This window comes from Anomaloglossus baeobatrachus, chromosome 6, assembly GCF_048569485.1.
Source record: "Anomaloglossus baeobatrachus isolate aAnoBae1 chromosome 6, aAnoBae1.hap1, whole genome shotgun sequence".
Taxonomy (NCBI): domain Eukaryota; kingdom Metazoa; phylum Chordata; class Amphibia; order Anura; family Aromobatidae; genus Anomaloglossus; species Anomaloglossus baeobatrachus.
Genome location: NC_134358.1, coordinates 319711548 through 319735069, shown reverse-complemented (window position 1 = coordinate 319735069; position 23522 = coordinate 319711548). Strand labels below are relative to the sequence as shown.

The 23522-nt window shown below is 42.5% G+C and overlaps 1 protein-coding gene across 3 annotated transcripts in view; it reads right to left on the bottom strand.

The window, feature by feature from the left end:
* Window positions 1–23522, bottom strand: part of PTPN3 (protein tyrosine phosphatase non-receptor type 3) — a 421949-nt gene that overhangs the window by 77089 nt on the left and 321338 nt on the right. For all 3 annotated transcript variants that reach the window (XM_075314923.1, XM_075314926.1, XM_075314925.1), the window contains 5 exons: window positions 21554–21577; window positions 19985–20177; window positions 11995–12072; window positions 11777–11833; window positions 3927–4083 (listed from right to left, as the gene is read on the bottom strand). In XM_075314923.1, coding sequence (XP_075171038.1) covers window positions 3927–4083; window positions 11777–11833; window positions 11995–12072; window positions 19985–20177; window positions 21554–21577 — 509 coding nt within the window. The remainder of the gene's footprint in view (window positions 1–3926; window positions 4084–11776; window positions 11834–11994; window positions 12073–19984; window positions 20178–21553; window positions 21578–23522) is intronic.

Here is a 23522-nt window from a genome sequence, read left to right as displayed (position 1 = left end):
CCAGCTGATAATATACAGCTAGCCCTAACCCCATTATTACCCAGTGAGCCACCCGGCATCAGGGCAGCTGGAAGAGTTGGATACAGTGCCAGAAGATGGCGCTTCTATGAAAGCGCCATTTTCTGGGGTGGCTGCGGACTGCAATTCGCAGCGGGGGTGCCCAGAAAGTATGGGCACCCTGCACTGTGGATTCCAATCCCCAGCTGCCTAGTTGTACCCGGCTGGACACAAAAATTAGGCGAAGCTCACGTCATTTTTTTTTTATTAATTATTTCATGAAATTTATGAAATAATAAAAAAAAAAAAGGGCTTCTCTATATTTTTGGTTCCCAGCCGGGTACAAATAGGCAGCTGGGGGTTGGGGGCAGCCCGTACCTGCCTGCTGTACCCGGCTAGCATACAAAAATATGGCAAAGCCCACGTCATTTTTTTTGTTTGGAGGGGCAAAGAAATCCTGCATACAGTCCTGGAAGGAGGATGCTGAGCCTTGTAGTTCGACAGCTGCTGTCTGCTCTCCTGCATACACTATTGGATGGAGGATGCTGAGCCTTGTAGTTCGACATCTGCTGTCTGCTCTCCTGCATACACTATTGGATGGAGGATGCTGAGCCTTGTAGGTCTGCTCCCCCTGACTCTCCCTCCAGCATACAGTCCTGGATGGAGCATGCTGAGCCTTGTAGTTCTGCAGCTGCTGTCTGCTCTCCTGCATACACAATTGGATGGAGTATGCTGAGCCTTGTAGTTCTGCAGCTGTCTGCTCTCCTGCATACACTAGTGGAAAATGAAGAACATATTGAAGAAGGAAATGACATCAGACCTTTTTTTTTTGTTCACTGATAAAAAACACATAAAGACGCAGTGAGCAAAAACGCAGCAAAAAACGCACCAAATCGCGGCATAACGCGCGCGTTTTTTGCCGCGGTTTTTTGCTGCGGGTGCAATTCTGTGCGTTTTTTGCCGCAAAAAATGCACAAAAACGCAGCGTCAAAGAAACGCAGTGTGTGAACCTAGCCTAAAACATACATTGGCAACTACTGTAGCTGCTGTATGTGTCTGCAGTATCCTCATTCTGACTGAGGCTGGCCAGACACACTTTTGCCATAAATCAAGAAGACAATGACTACCAGCTATCTAAATAAAAACTTGGCACTGCTAATTTCTTATTTTTAAGCATTTAGAGCAAGTTTTATAAAGTAAAATATTGAGAAAAAGACGGAAATCCAGCACAACCAACCGGTGAATAAAAATAATCTTCTTTATTGAGTTACTACATAAAATGACAAACATGGGAAGGATAAAAAACTGACGAGTTTCAAGTACTGATGCACTCTTTGTTATGGCATACACGATTTAATACGTATACAGAAGACAGCCAATTAATATTTCATCTAAATATCTCCATTTAGGTTTACAACCAAGAAGATACAACAATGACAAAAAAACACTATTAAAAACGTAAAAAGTGCATCCACTGCAAAACACGAGTTAGCTGACTACATTCACAATATCCTTTTAGTATATTTCAGGATCACATAAATATGTTGTCTATTCTTGATCAGTAATACATAAACAAGTTTCTTATTAGACATCCTAGTTCTTCACTATAAATAGTAGGAGGGAGGTAAGGTAACCGCAAATGTGTCATTACTACAAGTCCCTATTGATCCGATATCGATAGGAGTTTCCTTTTGTTTTACTAGTACATACCAATATTAAAAGGTGTCTGGTCAGGGTCCCATCACTATCGCATGTGTTGTAATGCGGTAGTGATGCATTTTTTCCCAGGAAGTGTAGATTGGGTGCAGGAATATGGTGTAAAAATTTCAGCACCAAATCTACATCTGCTGTTTTCTGCCAAGAGATGCAGGTCTGTCCATTGAGGTCACTTGAGTTCAGGTTACCTGCGGTCACAGATGGAGGGCCGTGGGAACCTCCAACTGTGGCCACAGCTCACCTGACGGACGTTACCACTGATTGCCGTGGTTCATTCTCTGCCTGCAGTTACAGCGAGTAGTCATATTCTTTGGCCACGCGCTGTAATCTCAGATATAGCAGAGCCGGGATCATCGTGGGACCACGTGGGAATAATGTCAGACCTTTAGGGGTGTTTTGGGGGTTAATAAAGTGGTGAAAGAGGGTGGCTTTTTTATCTTTCATTTCAAATAAAGGATTTTTGTGTTGTGTTTATTTACTTTCACTAACAGATTAGTAATGGGGGGGTCTGATAGACCTTCCCCATTACTAATTTAGGACTTGGTGACAGCTGTGAGCTGACATTACCCAGTTCTTCCCGATTTGCCCCTGGTGCGGTGGCAATCAGGGTAGTAAGGGGTTAAAGTGCTGGGATTGTCTCATCTTATGGATGCGGCAATCTTGGGCAGTTACAGGCTGTCGGGCATTATCTTGGCTGGGTATCAAAATGAGGGGGGGCGCACACCGTTTTTTTAAAAAAAAATATTTATTTAAATAATTTTTTTAAAAAGCCGCATGCGGTTTCTCTTATTTTGATACACAGCCAGCATAAGCGCATGGCTGGGGGCTGCAGGCTGTCGACATGGGCTTTATCTGTGCTGGTATCAATAGAAGGGAGACCCTATGCCAATTGTTTTATTTTATTTATTTTTTACCACAATAGATGGGCAGATAGGGTCTGTGATTCCAACCAATCACAGATGCTGTCTGGGGTGAGGTCTGACTGCAGCCAATCAGAGACGCTGGTGACCAGAGAAAGCAGTGAATATGTATGAGGATAATCAGGGGCCCTGGAAGTACAGCCGCGGGAGAAGTTACAGCTGTGGGGACACTCAGTAAGTGTGCCCTGCTTTATTTTCTTTAAAAGCCCCCTACACAATTTTACAAAGAAATCAGTTTGACCACCCATTGAATTCAATGGGCTCAATATGTTCGATGAGCAGGCTCGGCGAACACCGGGAAGTTAGGTAAAGATCGGCGAACCAAACTTTGAAAGGTTCGCTCCTCTCTACTCAAGAAATCAATGCAATGTCTGTGTGATGGCTAAAGATAGGGTTTATAAATTTACTCTCCCTAGTGCTGTGACCCACAAAATCATGGATTTTATAAATTATGATACCAATCCTGTTATCTGTTGTGTAGTTGTGTGTACAATGCGATATGAATTATAATGGATGCACATCACGTAATTTAAAAAGGCGCATAACCCAACATATGGCTAATATTGAGAAAAGAATCCGTACATATTCTTGTGTTACTAAACACATTATTTCTGTCTATAACGCGGATATCACCCATTTGGGATTCTATGCCATTGATGGAGTTAAATATCCAACCCATGGAGGCAACTGGCAGAAACAGCTGATGCTATGAGAGGCTTTCTAGATCTTATCACTTGATACAAAATTTCCAAAAGGGATGAACTTTCGAAACGATTTATTCTGCATATATTATTTATGATTTGTGCATCTATTTAAGATTGGTAATATTTATATGCATATATTTATATCTTGTGGGTCTTTGAGGTTCTATGAAGTTGTCCCAAAAATTTGCATATGCAATTAAATGTTACACCTATCTAGTCATTAATTGGCTGTCTGATGTATATATATTAAATTGTATAAGATCATCTTTTATAGGCTATGGCTAAGCGTGCGTAAGCATTCGAAACGCGTCAGTTTTTTTTTTTCCTTCCCATGTTTGTTGCCTTAGGAAGTGACTCACTAAAGAAGACTTTTTTTTATTCACTGGATGGTTGTGCTGGATTTTTGCGGTTTTCTCATTATGCTTAGCTGCACAGGCTGATCCCCACAGCCTCTGGAATAGCACGATTCCAGCTTCAGATTCCATAAGCGGGTGAGCTCTAGAAACTTTTTTTGCTCTTTTGCTCTATAATAATAGTTGTTCTAATAAAACTAATTATGTTGATTTGTAAAGTTGGCCTAAAAACTTACCTTTCCGCCTGACCAGTAGAGCGAGTTCCCTTGTGTGGGATTCCCGGCTGGCTTTTATAAACATAACCACTTGATCATGTGTGTGCTCTGAGATATCTCGTCCATTGATGAGTACAATTTGATCACCTTCCATGAGCTTTGGAGAACATGTATCTGCCTGTGTAAAAATTACATGAAAATATAAATTTACAGGGATCAATATAACTTTTATACATTAATTTCTATGCTATAGTTGTTCCACAAACACACACACACACACACACACACACACACACACAACATATATACAGTAGTGACCAAAATTTTTGCATATAAAGAAAATGTTGGTTGTGATGCCATTTTCCTGGAGAAGAATTGAAACTTTATGAAGTTGTCATCATGGAAGACCGTTATTTTAACCAAAATACTTTTGAATATAGGTATGGTAATTTAATTAGAAAGAAAACCGACTGCCAAAAGCTTTGCAGTTTAGTAATTCATTTCTTACAAAGCCATAACTTAGTATTTTGTAGCATACCCTCTTGCTTTAATTACTACAACACACCGATGGGGCATTGAAGCCACTAGGGTATTCAAGACAACTTGAGGGATCTTGCTCCATTCCATTTGCAAATCTGCAAACAATTCATCTTCACTCGTCACCCTAAGTCATCCCAAAGGTGCTCTATAGGATTTTAACCCCATAGCGACGGAGCTAATTTTCACCTTAATGACCAAACCAAATTTTGCAATTTTGACCAGTGTCACTTCATGAGGTTATAGCTCTGGAACGCTTCAATGGATCCCGGTGATTCTGAGACTGTTTTTTCGTTACATATTGGACTTCATGTTAGTACCAAATTTTGGGCAATATTTTTTGCGTTTGTTTATGAAAAACATTGAATTTTGACAAACATTTTGAAAATGTATCAATTTTTAACTTTTGAATTTTTATACCGTTAAACCAGAGAATTCTGTGACACAAAATAGTTAATAAATAACATTTCCCACTTGTCTACTTTACATCAGCACAATTTTGGAAACAATTTTTTTTTTGTTAGGAAGTTAGAAGAATTCAAAATTTATCAGCAATTTCTCATTTTTACATCAAAATTTACAAAACCATTTTTTTAGGGACCACATGACATTTGAAGTGACTTTGAGAGGCCTAGGTGAAAGAAAATACCCAAAAGTAACACCATTCTAAAAACTGCACCCCTCAAAGTGCTCAAAACAACATCCAAGAAGTTTAGTAACCCTTCAGGTGCTTCACAGGAACTAAAGCAATGTGGAATGAAAAAAAGCAAAAAATAAAATTTTACCTTAAAATGTTGCTCTACCCCAAATTTATTCACTTTTAGAAGAAAAAACACAACAAAATGGACCCCAAAACTTGTTACCTACTTTCTTATGAATGTGCCGATACCCCACATGTGGTCAGAAACCTTTGCTTGGAAAAATGGGAGGGCTCAGAACAGAAGGAGCAATATTTCAATTTTGGAAAGCAAATTTGGCTGAAATAGATTGCGGGCACCATGTTGCATTTGCATGTCTGCTAAGGTATCTAAACAGCAGAAACCCCCCACAAGTGATGCTGTTTTGGAAACTAGACCTCTCAAGGCTTCTATCTAGTGGTATAGTGAGCATGTTGGACCCACAGGTACTTCACAGATTTTGATAACGTTACGTTGTGATATTGAAAATTTTCATTTTTTTCTCAAAAATGTTGCTTTAGCATCAATTTTCTCACTTTTTCAAGAGGTAATTCCAAAAATTTGACACCAACGTTTGTTACCCACTTTTTTATGAGCGCAGTGATTCCTTATATGTGGTCTGAAACCTTTGTTTGGACAAATGAGAGGGCTTGGAACGGAAGGAGCAATATTTGAATTTTGGAAAGGAAATTTGGCTGAAAAAGATTGCGGGCACCATGTCGCATAAAAAAACAGCAAAAAAAAAAAAAACACAAGTGACCCCATAATGGAAACTAGGCCCCTCAAGGAATTTTGTCTAGATGTTTGTTGAGTACTCTGAACCCCCAGGTGCTTCACAGAAGTTTATAACATTGAGCCATGAAAATAAAAAAATAAAATTTTACCACAAAATTGTTACTTCAACCAGGTAGCTTTTTTTCACAAGGGTAACAGGAGAAATTGCACAATAAATTTCATGGTGATTTTTTCCTGAGTATGCTGATACCTTATGTGTGGTGGAAATCAACTGTTTGGGTGCACAGCAGGGCTCGGAAGGGAAAAAGTGCCATTTGACTGCACAATTGGCTGGAACAGTTAGCGGACGCTATGTCGAATTTGGAAAGCCCCTAAGGTGCCTAAACAGTGGAGGTCCCCCAAAAGTGACCCCATTCTGGAAACAAGACACCTCAAGGCTTTTATCTAGGTGTATAGTGAGCATTTTGAATCCACGAGTACTTCACAGAATTTGATAAGCTTAGGTTGCCATATTGAAAATTTTCATTTTTTTCACAAAAATGTTGATTTAGCACCAAATTTCTCACTTTTTCAAGAGGCAACAACAAAACGTGCACCCCACAGGTTGTTACCAATTTCTTGTGAGAGCAGGGATACCCCACATGTGGCCAAAAACCTATGTTTGGATAAATGGGAGGGCTTGGAATGGAAGGAGCACCATTTGAATTTTGGAAAAGTTGAAATAAATTACGAGCACCATGTCACATTAGCAGGGCCCCTTGGGTACCTTTACAGCAGAAACCCCCCACAAGTGACCCCATTTTGGAAACTGGACCCCTCAAGGATTTTATTCAGGAGTATAGTAAGCATTTTCAATCCACAGGTACTTCACAAAAATGTTGCTGTAGCAACAAATTTCTCACTTTTAGGCTATGTGGCCATGATCCAGTGACACGGCGTCTAGTACACAGTGTCAGCCTTCCTGCAGAAATGTGAGTGTTGTCCATGGGAGAACGCAGCTGCCCATGCCCACAATTTGGGTTCAGGCTGCTGTGGACTTTAGTTCTATTCTACCTGCAGAGAGCACTCTCGTCTCCGCAGCATAAATTGACATGCTGAGGCCCGGGAAGCTGCACCACAGGTCAGTTTATGCTGCGGAGAAAAGAAGCACATTGGGCATGGGATTTCTAAAAATCCTTCCACTGTGCTTCTACTGCACAATGCAGCATTATGGATGCAGGGAAAATACTCTGCGCCCAAAACACTGCAAACCCTGATCGTGGGCACACAGTCTTAAATGCTACAATGGATGAATGGATAGATGTCAAACATATATAACGTCCCACCCCCCTGCATATTCTAAGCTGGTGCCCTTTAGTGCCTTTCATGTGGCACTAAAGAGTGCCTAGCCTTGTATTTATCCCAAAAAAAAAAAAAAAATTAATATAAACGACGTGTGGTTCACCTTATTTTTGATAGCCAGCTAGGGTAAAGCAGACAGCTGTAGCCTGCAAACCACAGCTGACAGCTTCACCTTGGCTGGTGATCAATTTGGAGGGCTCCCCAAGCTGTTTGTTTGTTTTTTTATTTTTTTATTCATAAATAATTAAAAAAAAAACAAACCGTGAGGACCCCCAAATTAGATCACCAGCCAAGGTGAAGCTGACAGCTGGGGTCTGGTATTCTCAGGGTGGGAAGAGCCATGGTTATTGGACTCTAACCAGCCTAAAAAAGCTGGCCGCAGCCGCCTCAGAAGTGGCGCATCTCTTAGATGCACCAATCCTGGCGCTTCGCTCCAACTCATTCCGTTGCCCTGGTGCGGTGGCAAACGGGGTAATATATGGGGTTGATACCAGATGTGTAATGTCACTTGGCATCAAGCCCAGCAATTAGTGATGTCACGGCGTCTATCAGATACCAGACATAACTAATTGACAGTAATAAAAAAAAATTAACAACAAAAAAAAAAAATGTATTTGAAAAAACACTCCCCAAAACATTCCCTCTTTCACCAATTTATAAAAGAAAAAAAAAAACAATCAGGTCCCCTGTAATCCATTTTGGAGGTCCCATGACGATTTTGGACCTTCTGGAATATGGGGGGCACGCTCAGGGAACTTATTCCCCATTTTCTAGGAGTGCAGACCCTCCATTTGAGGAGAGTGGGTGCAGTATCATTGCACCCACTCTCTCCGGGTCACAGCAGCAGAGTGCGAGCAGCCAGAACAGCCATTCTCAAAGCAGAAAGCTGAGCTATCAGCTGCTCTGCACATGTGACCAGCGTGCATTGTGAAGGAGGAGGGATCGCTGTGGATGAAGGCTGTAAACGGTACGGGGGACACCGGGGGGGGAAATAAGGGGGTGACCTGGCAGGACCTGGGGAGGAGTTTTCTGTCGCATGTGTCATGGCACATGCGACAGAAATCAGAGGAAAAGGGTAAATGCGGCTAATCTGCGCGCTGCCATCTTGGATTTTCGGAAGGGGGTTAGGGGTCAGGGGGGCACTTTGGCGACATCGGGGGACCAGAGGGGACCAGGGAGAAGATTTATCTCCCATCTGACATGTTTGATCATGCCACGTGGGAGATAAATAATTTTTTACCGCCGCTGTCGTTTACTATAACGTGATCATCGGTATACGGTGTATACCGGTGATCACGTGACTGTGGCCAGAATCATGATCTCCAGGGTCTCAGTTACCCCCCAGTAGCTGAAGCCCCGGAGATTTTGCAACACTGGGGGGCGCTATTTACCTTTTTCTGACCGCCATTTTAAAACGGCAAATCAGAATAAGTATCCTTTTTTGCTGCCGTTTTAATACGTAAGGCGGTCGTAATGGGGTTAATCAAGTGATTGGCTTGGCCATTGCAACAGGCGAATATTTTTTTTTTTGATAACCAATTTTTTTACAAAGTTGGATGTGTTCTTAAGGTCATTGTCTTTGCTGGAAATTTCAGCCCTTGCATACTTTGGTTTTACCATGGGGTAGCATTCCATTCTCCAGTATATCTTTGTACATGGAAGAATTCATATTTCCAGCAATTCTATGCAGAGGGCCAATGGCAGATGCAGATAAGTAGCCTCAAACCATGGCAGCGCCATCACCATGTTTCACTGTAGGTGTTTGGTACCTTATATCATTGCGGTTTCCAATTGGCGGTATATATAGTGCTTGGCATCACTATCAAGCAGATTGATCTTGGATTCAGCTGACCACAACATCTTAGACCAATCTGTCTCTTTCCATTGGTTGTGTTCTTTGGCAAACTCAAGTCGGATCTTCCGGTTCTTTGCAGAGATGAAAGGCTTCTTGAGAGGAACTTGTGCATTCAGGCCTACGACTCTTAGCCATCGCACCACACTTTGGCGTCTCACTTTGACCCCATATTCAATTTAATATATATACATACAAGTGCATCTCAATAAATTAGACTATCATCAAAAAGTTAATTTATTTCAGTAATTCAATACAAAAAGGGAAACACACATATTATATAGAGTCATTACACAGAGTAATCTATTTCAAGTGTTTATTTCTGTTAATGTTGATGATTCTGGCTTACAGCCAATGAAAACCCAAAAGTTATTTTCTCAAAAAATTAGAATAATTACCACAAAACATCTGCTAAGCATTTCAAATAGTCCCTTATTCTGGTTCAGTAGGATACACAATCATGGGGAAGACTGCTGACTTGACAGATGTCCAGAAGGCAGTCATTGACACACTCCACAAGGAGGGTAAGCCACAAAAGGTCATTGATAAAGACGCTGGCTGTTCACAGAGTGCTGTATCCAAGCATATTAATGGAAAGTTGAGTGGAAGGAAAAAGTGTGGCAGAAAAAGGTGCACAAGCAACCGGGATAACCGCAGCCTTGAAAGGATTATTAACAAAAAGGACATTAAACAATTTGGCAAAACTTTATGAGAATGAACAGGGTATCTTGCTGCGCTTATCACCAAACAAATCTGTGTTGATTAATTAATTCATGTCTTTATTCCTTGTACAGGTCAACGTGTTTCGGAGATTGCAGTCTCCTTCATCAGGACTTCAAAGAAAGGACATAAAACAATTGTTTTTGCATTTCATTTGGAAATCAAGGTTTCACAGTCCTGGGGAAGAGTGGAGGGGCCCCAATCCAAACTGATTGAGATGTAGTGTACAGTTTCCACAATCAGTGATGGTTTGGGGAGCTATGTCATCTGATGGTGTAGGTAAACTATATTTTTATCAAGACCAAAGTCAGTGCGGCCTTCTACCAGGAAATATTAGTGCACATCATGCTTCCCTCTGCTGACAAGATTTTTGGAGATGAAAATTTCATTTTCCAGCAGGACTTGGCACCTGTCCACTGTGCCAAAAGTACCAATTCCTGGTTTAATAACCACAGTATCACTGTGCTTGATTGGCCAACAAACTTGCCTGACCTAAACCCCATAAAGAATCTATGGGGTATTGTCAAGCGGAAGAAGAGAGATACCAAACCATGCATTATGCTCATGCAGATGAGCTGAAGGCTGCTATCAAAGCAACGCAACCTGGGCTTCCATAACACCTCAGCAGTGCCACAGGCTGATCGCCTCCATACCACGCCACATTGATGCAATAATTCATGCAAAAGGAGTCCTGACCAAAGTGTTGAGTGCATTTACTGTACATACTTTTGTATGTAGGCGCCAACATTTCTGAGTTAAAAAATCATTTTATCAGTTGGTCTTATATAATATTCTAATTTCCTGAGATCATGAATTCTGGGTTTTCATTGGCTGTAAGCCATAATCATCAACACTAACAGAAATAAACACTAGAAATAGATCACTGTGTTGGTAATGACTCTATAATATATGTGTTTCCCTTTTTGTATTGAATTACTGAAATAAATTAACTTTTTGATGATAGTCTAATTTATTGAGATGCACCTGTGTATATATATATATATATATATATATATATATTTTTTTTTTAAAACTGAAATTGATATTCAATAAATCTTTAATACTGTAATAATTTGACTTAGGGCCGTATTAATCATTGCACTTTGGGCAGGTTTTTTTGCATGTACAGTATACCTATTAGTGACTTTGTGATCTGTGACAAATTCAACTCAACTGCACCTTTTTTCAAGTTGTGTCTTGTGATTTAGTTAGTTTTACATACATGTGGATTTTCCTGATGTTTTAGGCTGATTAATGAAATACAATGTTTTCAAAAACTTGCAAAAATTGTGTGCAATTGTACTCCATCCCACTGTGGAATGATTTTATGTACACCAGGCTAATAGTCGCATTTTTGCAAGCGACATTTTGTGATAAGTCAGATTATATCACTTAGATGCAAAAAAACAAACAATTTGGTGCTGTGCTCAAAATGACTGAATTATCTGAGCCATTTTGCGAAACTTGGCTCAAAAAGCATCAGCAAAAAACAGAAGTCAAAAGAAAGACGATTTAAAAAATAAGAAATGCAAATTGTGAATTGGGCCCTTAGTTTTTAAGCTGACATTTTTACATAGTTTTTCCTTTTTTTCTTAAGATCTTTGTTGAGTTAATGTTTTCAAATAGTTACTGAATTGATTTAGAAATAAGCGAAAAACATCTTGAAAACCAAAAACCCTGCTGACAATAGTGAACATAAAGAACATATGAAACAAACTTTAAAAAAGGCACAAATTCAGAAAATAATTGGGTGCAAATAAAAAATTGGAGAACAGAATAGGTCTATAATAAGCTTCCACCAAAATTCAAGTTAAATATTGCGCTTATGTTCAGTTTTGTTTTGAACAGAAGGAGAAGAAAAATATATAAATGTAGTTCACTACAAAAATCGTGCTCTTGGGAAAGTTTGGAGTACATATTATTTCAACTAATATAACTGGCTGAATTAATTTAGTCAAAGAAATGTGACATAAAACTGCATAAAAACAAACAGGCATCATACAACTTACAGGTGATCCTGGGGTTATTCTGGAGACCACCAACTGCATCTTTTGATCCACACCACCCTGAACATTTGGGAAATTATATAATTATTTTCAATTTATGAGCATGTTACACATAAAATACATGAACCATTTATCTGGTGATAGATTTACTCAAAAGTACAAAAACATAAATAAATAAAAATATGTCTGATAATATCAGTCTTGTATATTAAAAGTTTTACCTTTAGATTAAATCCAAACTTGCCCTCTTCATCTGGTGAGATTCGGACCAAGAGCAAATCTCCATTGGCAAATTCATTCTATATTAAATAAAAAAAAAAATAAAAAAAATAATTGACTGTATATACACTGGTGAAATTTTGTCCACAGATAGAAAACCTTTGCTTACTAGCAGCTAAAAGAAACTACTAATAGTCTTTACTCTGACAGGTGTCAGCTTTTTAATACTTTACATTCCAAAAGGGCTAATGCTGATAATTATATCTTTACTTTGTTCCATCTGAAAAGTATTTAACCTTGGAAGAAAAATGATAACAACAAACAGAATAATTACGTGACGAAAAATGACTCATAATAATGCTTTAAGGCGATTCATTACATTACCTCTTTCATAATTATTTTCCTTATATATTAATCTATTTAATGGGTAGAGCTGTCTTAACCCCTTAAACACCCAGTCTATTTCCCCTTTCCTGACCAGTGCCATTTTATCTATATATATAATTGCCTTATTCTGTTTGGTTTGTCTGTCTGTCTTGCTCCAAAATTCTGTCGTTACCGTTACAAGCGTCTCATTGGCCGCTCGCCTCGGCTCCGCCCCCCGCACGGATTGGCCGCTCGCCCAGGCTCCGCCCCCCACATGGATTGGCAACTCGGCCACGCCCCACCCCCCTCACGCATTGCACGCTCGCTCTGGCCCTGCCACCCACACGCATTCCCCGAACCGACACGGAGCCCCGACTCCCAGGTGAGTGCTGTACCCCAGGGAGCCCACACTAGCGTACGCCGGCAACCCAGCCGACACATACCCTCGCATTGCTGGGGTTGCCGGCGTACGCTGGTGTGGGCTCCCGTGTGTGCGGGGTACACTGGTAACCATGGTACACATCGGGTAATATTGTGTAGCATGGTTACCAGCGTATGCCGGCTCCCTGCCCATTCAGATCGTTAGTCTCCCACTGTCACACGCTGATGCGTGCTGCACAGCAGGAGACCAACAAGTGACTCAGCACTGACTCTTTGAATACTTACCTGATGTGTACCATGCTTACTAACATACCCCGACTCCCGGCACACGCACGCTGATAACAATGCTACACATCAGGTAACTATGGAAACCGCTTTGCATAGTTGCCCCCTTGGCCATGCCCCCACGCTCGGCCACGCCCCCGCTCGGCCTCTGCCCCGCTCGGCCACGCCCCCCACACTCTGCCCCCTCGGCCACGCCCCCAAACTCTGCCCCCTCGGCCACACACCCCCACACTCTGCCCCCCTCGGCCATGCTCCCCACACTCTGCCCCCCTCGGCCACGCCCCCCACACTCTTCCCCCCCCTCGGTCACGTCCCCCCACACTCTGCGCCCCTCGGCCACGCCCCCCCCCCCCACACTCTGTCCCTCGGCCACGTCCCCCCACACTGCCCCTCAGCCACGCCCCCACACGCTGGGCCATGCTCGGCCATGCTTCCCCGCTCGGCCACGTCTTCCCCGCTCGGCCACGCCCCCACACACACATTGGGCACCTATACACCTCCCCCCAGGACTACTCCTCCTATTATACTCCCCTTCCCCAGGACTACTTCTCCTATTATCCTCCTCTCTCCCCAAGGACTACTCCTCCTATTATCCTCCTTTCACTCCAGGACTACTCCTCCTATTATACTCCTCTACCCCCAGGACTACTCCTCCTATTATCCTCCTCTCCCCCCAAGTCTACTCCTATTATACTCCTCACCTCCAGGACTATTCCTCCTATAATACTCCTCTCCCCCAGGACTACTCCTCCTATTATCCTCCTCTCCCCCCAGGAATACTCCTCCTATTAGACTCCTCACCCCCAGGACTACTCCTCCTATTATCCTCCTCTCCCCCAGGATTACTCCTCCTATTATACTCCTCACCCACAGGACGACTACTCCTATTATACTCCTCTCCCCCCAGGACTACTCCTCCTATTAGACTCCTCACCCCCAGGACGACTACTCCTATTATACTCCTCTCCCCCCAGGACTACTCTTCCTATTAGACTCCTCTCCCCCCAGGACTACTCCACCTATCACCTATTATCCTCCTTTCTCCCCAGGACTACTCCTCCTATTATCCTGCTCTCCCCCCAGGACTACTCCTCCTATTATCCTCCTTTCTCCCCAGGACTACTCCTCCTATTATCCTGCTCTCCCCCTAGGACTCCTCCTCCTATTATACTCCTCTCCCCCCAGGACTACTTCTATTATACTCCTCTCACCCCAGGACTACCCCTCCTATTATCCTCCTTTCTCCCCAGGACTACTTCTCCTATTATCCTGCTCTACTACTCCTCCTATTATCCTCCTCTCCCCCCAGGACTACTCCTCCTATTATACTCATCTCCCCCCAGGACTACTCCGCCTATTATACTCCTCTCCCCACAGGACTACTCCTCCTACTATACTCCTCTCCCCCAGGACTACTCCTCCTATTATACTCCTCTCCCCCCAGGACTACTACTCTTATTATCTTCCTCTCCCCCCAGGACTACTCCTCCTATTATACTCCTCACCTCCAGGACTACTCCTCCTATTATCCTCCTCTCCCCCCAGGACTATTCCTCCTATTATCCTGCTCTCCCCCCCAGGACTACTCCTCCTATTATGCTCCTCTCCCCCAGGACTACTTCTATTTTACTCCTCTCACCCCAGGACTACTCCTCCTATTATCCTCCTTTCTCCCCAGGCCTACTCCTCCTATTATCCTGCTCTCCCCACAGGACTACTCCTCGTATTATCCTCCTCTCCCCCCAGGACTACTCCTCCTATTATCCTCCTCTCCCCCCAGGACTACTCCTATTATACTCCTCACCTCCAGGACTATTCCTCCTATTGTCCTCCTCTTCCCCCAGGACAATTCCTCCTATTGTCCTCCTCTCCCCCAGGACTATTCCTACTATTATACTCCTCTCCCCCCAGGACTATTCCTCCTATTGTCCTCCTCTCCCCCCAGGACTATTCCTACTATTATACTCCTCTCCCTCCAGGACTACTCCTCCAACACACACACACACTGCACAAAACATACCTCCCCTCAAAACACACACACACCCACACAAACCGTGCAACACATACAGCACCACACACACACACAATGCTGCAGACACACAGCGCTCCACAAACAACACAACGCAACACACAGCACCACGCAAACACACAACGCTGCAGACACACAGCGCTCTACAAACAACGCAACACACAAACAACACCGCTCTCACACACCCCCACACCCAGACAACACCCAGAACATTTACAGCGCACTACACAAATACTTGGCAACTACAGACAACATCTATATATATATATAACAAAAATCATACAGTAACTACACAAAAAATTCTAGAATACCCGATGCGTTAGAATCGGGCCACCTTCTAGTGAGTTAATAACTCTGGAACGGTTCAAAGAATCCTACCGATTCTGAGACGTTTTTTCATGACATATTGTACTACATGCTAATGGTAAATCTACGATGATATTTTTGGCGTTTATTTGGGAAAATAATGGAAATTTGGTAAAAATGTTTAAAAGTTCACAATTTTCTACATTTTTATGCCCTTAAGCCAGAGTTATGTCACACAAAATAGTTAACAAATAACATTTCCCACATGCTTACTTTACATCAGCACCATTTTTGAAACATAATTTAATTTGGTCAGAAAGTTAGAAGGAATAAACGTTTATCAGCAATTTATCATTTTTTAACAAAATTTACAAAACCATTTTTCTAGGGACCACATCACATGTAAAGTTACCATATTCTTCGGATTATAAGACGCACTTTTCATCCCAAAAATTTGGGAGGAAAATGAGGGGTGCGTCTTAAAATCCAAATATAGCTTTACCTGGGGGTCCTGTCTGTGCGGCGATCGGGCGGCCGGGTACCTGTGCTTCTTTGTGGGTGGCAGCCGGGTACCTGTAGCTGTGTGAGGGCGGCAGTCGGGTGCCTGTGCCTGCGTACATGCGGCAGCCGGGTACCTGTGGCTGCATGCGGGAGGCACCCGGCTGCCGCCCTCACACAGGCACCCGACTGCCACCCGCACGCAGCCACAGATACCCGGCTGCCACTTGCACACAAGCACAGGTACTCGGCCGCTTGCACGCAGGGTGTGCGGGCCGCCTGCTGGCTGCCACTGTGCGTGCGGCGGGCGCCTGAGCAGCAGTTACCCAGTTTGTCCGCGGTCCCAGTTTCAAATGATGGCGCCGGGAGCGGGCGCGTGAACAGATGGAGCTCTTGGATGAGGTGCCGCTCCAGGCGCCATCATTTGAACCGGGACCGCGGACACTGGGACACTCACCGCACCGGCCTGCTGCATGACTGACCCGCTGCTGCTCCCACCATGGATGCCGATGCTGCCGCCATCCCGGACACCGTTGCTGCTACTGCAACCACGGACCCTGCAACTCCTGCCACCAAGGACCCCGCGGCTCCTACCACCTGGGACGCCGCGGCACCTGCCACCACGGATGCCGCGGCACCTGCCACCACGGACCCCGCCGCCACTGACCCGCTGTGCCTGCCAGCACAACCTCTGCCTCCAGTGACCCCGCTTCACCACCACTGCTGCCCCCCTCCGGTAAGAGAACACCAAAGTATAAGACAGACCCCATTTATTTATGTCTAAATTTGGGGTGCGTCTTATAATCCGGTGCATCTTATAAAGCGAAAAATACGGTAGTTTGAGAGGCCCATGTGACAGAAAATACCCAAAAGTGACACCATTCTAAAAACTACACCCCTCAAACTGCTCAAAACCACACGCATGAAGTTTATTAATCCTTCACATGTTTCACAGGAAATAAAGCCTCGTAGAAGTAAAAAAAATGTATTTTTCTCACAAAAATGTAAAATTAACACAAACATTTTGCATTTTCACAAGGGTAACAGAAGAAAATCCACCATACAGTTTGTTATGCAATTTCTCCTGAGTACACAGATAACCCATATGTGGTGGAAAACTACAATTTGAGCACAAAGCAGGAGCTTCGTTTGACTTTTGGAACGCGAAATTGGCTGAAATCTGAGCCCTTGATGTGCTTAAACAATAGAAAGCCCCCACAAGTGACACCATTTTGGAAACTAGTCCCCTTAAGGAATTTATCTAGATGTGAGGTGAGCACTTTGAACTCCCAGATGCGTCACAGAATTTTATAACGTTGAGACAAAAAAATCTAATTTTTCCCACAAAAATGTTGCTTTAGCCGAAATTTTATATTTTTACAAGGGTAACAGGAGAGAGTGCACCATACAATTTATTCTTCAATTTATCAGGACCTATATATGGTGGAAAACTACTGTTTGGGTGCAAGGCACATCTCAGAAGGGAAAGAGTGTCATTTTGACTGGATTAGGTTGCGGATGCAATGTCAGATTTCAAGAGCCGCTGATGTGCCAAAACATCAAAAAAGCCATTTTTTCCCACTAAAATGTTGCTTTGGCCTCAAGTTTTTAATTTTCAAAGGAGTACTTGGAAAAAACGAATGATACAATTTGTTACACAATATCTCTCAAGCACATCATTGCCTCAAATGTCGTTGTAAACTACTTTTGAGGCACAGTGCAAAGCTGGTTAAGGGAAGAGCCATATTGTACATATTTTGCTGTTATGGTTTGTGGGTGACATGTCACATTGGTAGACCCCCTGAAGTGCCAGAACAACAAAACCCCTCATAAGTGACCACATTTTACAAAAACTACACCCCTCAATGACTTAACCTACGGGTGCAGTGATCATATTGAGACCACACATGTGTCACAGAATGTTATGCCATTGGGCACTGAAGAAAAAAATAATTACATTTTTACCACAAAAATTTGTTTTAGACCTAGATTTTACATTTTCACACAAGAAAATTGGTAAAAATTGTACCAAAATATGTCATACAATTTCTGCTGAGTGTGGCAATACCCCAAATTTGGCTGTACAGTTCCGTTTAGCAACATGGCGAGACTCAGGATAGGGGAGCTATTTGACTCTTGGAGTACACATTTTCATACAATAGTTTGTGGACTCCATATACAGAGCCCCTATGTGCCAGAAGAGCAAAATGCCCCTTAAGTGAGCTTATTTAGGAAATTATATCAGTCTAGGAATTTACAGGTGTAGCAACGATTTTACAGAAACGAGCAGCAATGGACGTTGCTGAGTGAAAATTGCAAATCTGCCATTATAGCGCTAAATACATTATGTATTGTGCCCAGCTGGTTCTTTCGGAGACATGCAACCCTGTAAATTAAGCTAGCTATTCTCACTACAGAAATGCCAAGCATATGAAAGGAAATGTGGTTTAGGGATAATGTGGGGATCTGAAGGGAGGGGGGCATTTGGATTTGGGAGTGCAGATGTTGTTGGATTTCTTTTTTGGGGGAACCATAGCACTTTTCCACAGCTTTTATGCTACCAGTATTGTGGAAGTCCCCCATATTTCTGTTAGCAGATGATGGACCAAATTGAGGAATTGTTTGCCTGTGGGTTGAGTGAATGCTATTTGGTGTCACTTTGAGGTACAGAACATTTTGAAAAAGTTCACATTTATCCTCTGCTCTATGCTGAGCACTTACATTAGAGCTTCCATTTACATGTCAGAAATTTTGATTTAGGTGAAATCCCCAACGCATCCATTCACTAATGAGGCAGCAAATTTACTTTGTACTCCATTTGGCCTCTGTTCAGTGATGTCCTTCTTTTTAAAAGGTACACAAAACAGTTGTTGATCGCACTTTTGTGCATGCCTGAAAAGATGCATAAAAAGATATACACCGCCAGACCACAGGCCTTACAGAGTTCAAAGTGACTCCCTCTGCCTCAATACAGTGAATTTTCTGTTTGGAATTTTGTCTGAATCTTGTTTTTTAGAGACTTACACATAATCCCTGGTTTAAGTGATAAGTGTAGAGTGCAGGAAAATTTGATAAACTGATCTTTGGGAGGCAGAATAAACAGCTAGAGGCAGAGTGAGGAACTAGAGGCAGAGCCCCACCCTCTCCTATCTACATAAAATCTTATCAGTAACGCCATTTCCTAAGATATATTACAGTTGCTTATATTCATGTGTACTATTGATTTCTGAAATAAAAATTAAAACAACAGGTACACATTAAAGTATGTTCGCACACACAGTCTTTGGTGCATTATTTTCCACAGAAATAAAAATTCCAATTGCCAGAGAAATACACCAGTAAGTCCAAATCTGCATGGTGGTTTTTTTTTTTGCTTTTTTTTTATTTTTAAATATTTCATTGCTCGTCAAACTCAGTGATCTCAATAGTAAAAAGAAAAACAATTAAAATATACTGTACATGGTGCATTTTTTTTAAAACATCAAAAATACAAGTAGAAAAAAAGTCATATCTGAATGAGATTTTTGAAATCTGCTGAAATTTCCTACTATTTCTGCCCTAAAAGTGGATGGAGAAAATGCAGTGAATACACTACATGTGAATCGAGTCCTTAGTTTTGTAGTATAACATGCTACAGTAGAGGCACAGCACAATGCAATCAGAAATTGTCAGTCCACAAGCATTTACCATATATACACCATGGGGGCCACAAGCAAGAGGTGGGTGACATGTAGACCTATATGGAACATGTATACTTATAAGATTTATGCCATGTCTTTTGGAAGTGTTTTTTTTAACATCCTTCCTTACCTCCCAACAAGAGAGTGACACAGAGAGAACAAGACAGATTTTATGCCTTAATTCTATGCTGTCAGCTTCCGTGGAATCACCAGCATATCCTGACTTCTTATTCCCACTATTACTTTGGGAAGAAAATTGTACTATAACCACACTCCATTGTGCTGAAGCTCATGGGTGCCACTGAGAGGAAAAATATTCAGCGCATCCAAGTGTTACAATGATAATTTCTCTGAAATTCTGCAGAGCTTCAGAATAAATTTCAGTTTATTGACATCAAGGACACATGTTCCCTTTAGCTCATATGCTAGCTGAGAAAATGAACATACCTTATCATAGTAGTATTGGCCAGAATCATCTGTTGAGCTCCCTTTCTTGATGGTATCATAGGTCTCTAAAAACGTCTTGTCCACTCCTTCCAGTGGATGTGGATATGAATGATTTGCCAACCCATTGGGAGAACTAGGAAATGAACCTTGATTGCTCAATTGAGTTTCTTTGGGACTGTATTCTAAAAGGTTTCTAGAATATCAACAGTAGAGATAGATGGAACATTTAGTATACACTGTATACACTGATGTAGACAAAATAAAAGAAATACTATACCTAAAGCCCGCTTTACATGCTGCAATGTATCTTACAATGTGTCGGCGGGGTCACGTCGTAAGTGACGTACATCCGGCATTGTAAGGTACATTGCAGTGTGTGACAGGTACGTGCGATTGCGATTGAACGTTAAAACGTTGATCGTATACACATCATACATGTCTCTAGAATTGCACGTCAGATTGTTCATCGTACCCGGGGTAGCACACATTGCAGTGTGTGACACCCCGGGAACGATGAACAGATCTTACCAGCGTCCTGCGGCTCCCGGCCCACAATGCGGAAGGAAGGAGGTGGGCGGGATGTTTACGTCCCGCTTAGCTCCGCCCCTCCGCTTCTATTGGCCGGCTGCCGCGTGACGTCAATGTGACGCCGAACGTCCCTCCCACTCCAGGAAGTGGACGTTCGCCGCCCACATCGAGGTCGTATGGAAGGTAAGTACGTGTGACTGGGGTTAATCGTTTGTGTGGCACGTTCAAAAAATTGAACGTGCCACACATATGATGGGGTCGTTGCAAATTGCATACGCTATCGTATGCGAAATTGCAACATGTAAAGCAGGCTTTAGACAGAGAGGTTTCTGTCTCTACATTAAAACTTATGAAAAAAAACTGGTCTGGTTGATCATGGCAATTAGGAACTTAGTTCTCATTGTATAAAAAATAAAGGAATTGTTCTGTACTTGGAGAAATCCTTCCTGAATGCTATAGTCCGCTATGTAAAATAAAAAACTTATACTCACCTCTGGCCACGTTCCAAAAATGATAGCACTGAAAAAGACATCCGCTTGTGTGACACTATAATGCCACTTGAGTGCTGCAGCCTATCAGTGGCCAGTGTTGGGCTGCAGCACTCCGGTTGCATAATAATGACAAGTGTTCTTTGGGAGACATGGCTGAAATGGTGCCAGTGTCGGAGGAGAGTATAAGGGTTTTTTCTTTATTTTACATGAGGGACTATAGCATGTAAGAAGGGGTTGTCCAAGTAGGTTTAATAAATGAAGCTCAATTAAGATTTATGTATTTATTTTTATTGAATAGGTACCTTGATAGATACAGCATGTTATTCATATTTAAGAAACCATTGTGTAGTTATTGTTGACACATGAATATGCTGCAAAAAGAGGGTAAGATTTAAGTCCAAAGAGACATTTCTTTACCTCCAAGACCGAATCATCAAAAGACTGTGCACCCTGCGGATAATCCTGGTGTACCCTAACCTCAATGAATGACCCATTATTATTCTCCCCCAAAGGATACAAACTAAAATAAGAGATAAATAATATCACTTACTTTGGAGAGTCTGCATCAGACAACCTAAACAGAAATAAAAAAGAAATAGTGAGAGATGTTTTTCTCAACAATTGCCATTCCTTGTCTGAGCTTCTATTACAACGGTAACATGGACATATAACCTGAGCTGTAATGAACAGCTAATATTAATGATGGACTGTGTGTACACACTGGAGGGGATACCTGCCATTATAATTCTGCTTCTGATGACTGGAGAGATAACCACAGATCTCAACAGAACAGGTAGTATTAGCCTAATATTAGGTCATAAATAAAGGTAATAAATAAATTAATAAAGATAGTGATAGGAAAATTTGAAGACAAACAAAAACAGTTTTTAATCTTATTTTTGCTGCTCCCAAGGATTTAGCTTTTTGTGTTTTCATTTTTTCAAATCCACCATTTGGTCCCAGAGATGTGGGCCTTTATATTTTGTAGTTATTATGATCTTTACTAGTGGAATATTGTTCACACAGTAATAAATCAGAGCAGTATAACGATAAGCAAACAAGAAATCCTGTCAACCATACCTCCTTAGCAGGGGCTACTTGGTAAATTTTGGCGTGACGGGCAATGACAAAGCAGTGGCCCTCGAGTTGCGGCAATCCACCATTAGCCTGATTATCTTTGGCCGCTACATTAAAGCAGCAGAGGTAACAGGCTTTCCAAATAATGATGGCTGGTACATACATTGAACAAAAATATAAACGTACCACTTTTGTTTTTGCTCCCATTTTTCATGAGCTGAACTCGAAGATCTAAGACTTTTTCTATGTGCATAAATGGCCGTTATCTCTCAAATAATGTTAACAAATTTGTCTAAATCTGTTTGTGAGCGCTTTGTGGAGATAAAGGGGGCTTTACACGCAATGACATTGCTAACGAGATGTCGGGGTCACGGAGTTCATGACGCACATCCATCCTCGTTAGCGATGTAGTTGCGTGTGAAATGTACGAACGACCGCTAACGATCAAAAATACTCACCTAATTGTTGATTGTTGACACGTCGTTCTAATCCCAAATATCGTTGCTGGTACAGGACGCAGGTTGTTCGTTGTTCCTGAGGCAGCACACATCGCTACGTGTGACACCCCAGGAACGATGAACAACACCGTACCTGCGTCCTCCGGCAACGAGGTGGGCATGTATTTCCTTCGGCTGCTCTCCGCCCCTCCGCTTCTATTGGCCGCCTGCCGTGTGACGTCGCTGTGACGCCGGACGAACCGCCCCCTTAGAAAAGAGGCAGTTCGCCGGCCACAGCGACGTCGCTAGGCAGGTAAGTATGTGTGACGGGGACTAATGATATTGTGCACCACGGGCAGCGATTTGCTGGTATGTCCCCGCCCCGGTATGGAGCATGCTGGTATGTCCCCGCTCCTCGCAGGTGTGCGATTACCTGACGGCGAGTTCTGCCCATACTATGACGCCGGCTTGTGTGACGTCCGGTCATATGGAGGGATTAGGAATGCGGAAGTATCCACACTATCTGTACAAATAGTGGAGGATTGCACACCCCTCTCCTTCCCTGAAGAAGCCTGGCTGTGGAGCTACTCCACAGCAAGCGAAACGTACGTAGGTAGGACGATGGGGGGATTGTTTACAGGTTCATGAATGTCCATGCACTTGTCACTTTCACCCTGGTTTTGCACTTGGCACTTTTGTTTGGCACATCAGCACTTTAGAACGTGTGCCTTCTATAGGAGTTTTTTCACTTTTTTAATGGTACTCTTTTGACCCTGCATATATATATATAAACCAGGTTGCTCCACTCATTCTATACTCATTTATGTGCCACATCAGTGCCATTTCGTGCTTTTACCTACTTTGACATAAGATTTTTCTTGCATGGCCACCTGTTACGTTTTTGTCTGATCTTAATTCATTGTGTCACTTTTGTATAAATAAATGAAATTTGCATCAATAACTCTCTTTCCTCCGGTTTTTGTAGTATACCAGAGTTGTTGGCAA